This window comes from Entamoeba invadens (genome assembly GCF_000330505.1).
Source record: "Entamoeba invadens IP1 unplaced genomic scaffold scaff_1105074725955, whole genome shotgun sequence".
In the NCBI taxonomy this organism is placed as follows: domain Eukaryota; phylum Evosea; order Mastigamoebida; family Endamoebidae; genus Entamoeba; species Entamoeba invadens.
The window spans coordinates 18,408-21,284 of NW_004191857.1; the positions used below are offsets into that span (position 1 = coordinate 18,408).

A 2,877-nucleotide genomic window follows, 5' to 3' on the forward strand; every position below is an offset into this window, starting at 1 on the left:
TAAATTGATAAATATTTATTTGGCAATTTTTTAAAACTGTGGTTATTCACAAGTTTGTTGAGGAAATACTAAATGAAATCTTCTTTATATTTACTTCATTTGAATTGTTAAATAAATATTATTTATAAATAATAAAACATGAACTATTGTTTACTCTTTTTTAAAACAAATGTTTTTTTTGTGATATAACAAGTTGATAATAAATATTTAACTTGATTAAAAACTTTTTAGTAAATGTTTTATTTGAAAAATAATAATTATACAGTAAAACCTCTCAAGAGTGGGAGGGCGTGGTAATTTTGTTCTCTCAAGAGTTGGCATTTTAGCCAACCAAACCTTAAAACCCGCTCGATAGAGAACTTTATTTTTAGTTTCAGTCTAAAAAATGCTTGCTCTTGGGAGAACCTGCTCTTCAGAGGTACCGCTCTTAAGAGGTTTTACTGTATTTGGTGTATTATGAATAAATATGAACAAATAGAAACAATACAATATATTTAGACATTTAGGTATAAAAAGATACATTTTGAATTAAATTAAATCAGAAAACATTAAAAACAAAACATTATGTGAAGATGTGTTTTTATAAATAGTTTGTAAACATAGAATGTTTCATTTGATTTTTTAAGAATATTTTTGTTTCAAAATCAAAATACAAATTTGATTTCTTGGTATTTTGTCAGTTTGTTTTTTGAATTGTGTTTTGAGTGCATTGATATATTATCTGGTATTTGGTATAAATTAATGACAAACTAATTTATAGTTGTTTAAATGAAACTAATTCAACGACCACATTTTTTGTTTTTACAATACAAAAAACAAGTTTTTTCATATTTTTTGTGTTTCAAAAGTGATTTTCTAATTTGTTTTTATTTTTAAATTTATAAATAACCAAAAACAATTATTATATAAGTTAAACATAACCATTCAAAATTATTTTTGAAACAAAATTAAACAAAATGAAAAAAATGATTTGAACAATAAATCAAATTGTTCCAAAAATGGTTTCAAATGAAAAGTTTAATCCAATTTTGGTTTTTAAAAAATATAAAAAATTAAAAGTACAAATTCATTCAAATGCAAATTCTCTTATTTACTGCCTACTTAATGCTTTGCTCAAAAGCAATCGAAGATACAGAATGTTGCACACTCGACAATACTAAAATGTGTATCAAAGACAAAGAAAACGATTAAAACAAGAAGGAGCACTCACAATCAAAACATAATATATTCAACCATTATGTAAAGGCGCTTAATAGATAACCAAAAAATAACAAATATTGTGTATCTGCCAGCACAAAAAGTTGAGATTGGTGCAAAAGCATTCAAAGGTGCAACTAAATTGGCAACAGTCACAATAGCAAACAAAATCAAGTCTCTTGGCGATGAAGCGTTCAGTGGGTGTGTTGCTCTGACAAAAATTGATGTTACAGAACTCACAACAATTCCAGCAAAGTGTTTTGAGGGTTGCACTTCTCTGGCAACAGTCACTGGGTTTGAAGCAGTCACTTCATTTGGCGAGTCATCGTTCACAAAAACAGCAATGCCAACAATCACTTTTGGTAAGGCGGTGACCGAGTTTGGAAATATGGCTTTCAAAGGAGTTACAGTTGTTACAGATATTGCAATTCCAACAGTCACTTCATTTGGAACAAATGTTTTTGATGGAATCACAACTCTGAAACACGCCGATTTGTCTGAAAATACAATGATTCCTGAGGGTACTTTTTCAGGATGCACTATGTTGAATAACGTTTCAAGAACACAGAAAGTTGCAACAGTTGGAAAAGACGCGTTCAAAGATTGTGCCAAACTTGAAAACCTCAATTTGTATGCGCCACTCACAACATTATCAGACACACTGACAAATGTGATAAACTTGTTTTTCCATGGTACTGCGGCACCAGCAACTCTCCCAAATGATTTGAACAGCAAACTGAATGTGTATGTCACTGAAAACTACACAGCCTCTGTGTTTGGAAAGTTGACTGTTCTCAAGGCGAAATGCACAAACTCTGAGTGTGTTGATGTCACTCCTGGTGTTGCACCAGCTGCAAAAATGGCAGGAGAAGTCACACCAAAGTGCAAAGCATGCCCAAACAATTTCTTGAGTGTTGATGGAAATAACTATTACTGCGAGTATGATATGGCGGTTTGTTTGTCCAAGCATCCCAATTGCAAAGTGTGTGCTGTTGATAAATGCTACCAATGCAAGGATGATAAATACTTGAAGGAAGACCTCTTTGAGTGTTTTGATGCAAGTGATGATAAGTATTATAGCGATGATTCAACCACAACTTCACATAAATGCAAGAAGTGTTTCCCAGAATGCCAGAATTGCACCGATGGAATTAAATGCACTTCTTGTCCTAACAACGCACTGCTTCTTGAAGACACTGGAAAATGTGTTACAGCCACTGAATGCCCATCTGGATACTACAAAGATAAAACAGCAGCAGCAACATGTAAGAAGTGCAAAACTGGAAGCAATTGTCTGACTTGTGAATCTGACACAAAGTGTTTGTCTTGTATTGATGGATTCTATTTGGCAGATGAAGGAAAATGTTCTGCGTGTAACACAATTGCTGGGTGTGGGAAATGCAAGTCAGCCACCGAGTGCACTGAATGTACAACTGACAATCTCCAACCAGACAAAACTTGCAAAAAGAACTGCCCAGAAGCGTACTTTGCAAAGGATAAGGTGTGCACTGCATGTGTTGATGATTGCAAGACGTGCACCGAAGAAACCAAGTGCACTATTTGCAAAGAAGATGCTCTGATTGTTGAAGACACCAAAAAGTGTGTGAAAGGCAACTGTCCAGATATGTATTTCAAAGATAATGCTGAGAAGATGTGCAAGAGGTGCACTGATGGTGCAAA

General features: G+C 33.2%; 1 protein-coding gene across 1 annotated transcript; it reads left to right on the forward strand.

The window, feature by feature from the left end:
* Positions 1-1,074: 1,074 nt before the first annotated feature.
* Positions 1,075-2,870, forward strand: EIN_110190 (hypothetical protein; the record flags this gene model as incomplete). The annotated part of the gene is made up of 2 exons (XM_004185513.1): positions 1,075-1,165; positions 1,257-2,870. Coding segments are annotated over 2 exons (1,705 nt in total), but the record flags the coding sequence as incomplete, so codon positions are not given.
* Between the last annotated feature and the right edge of the window lie 7 nt (positions 2,871-2,877).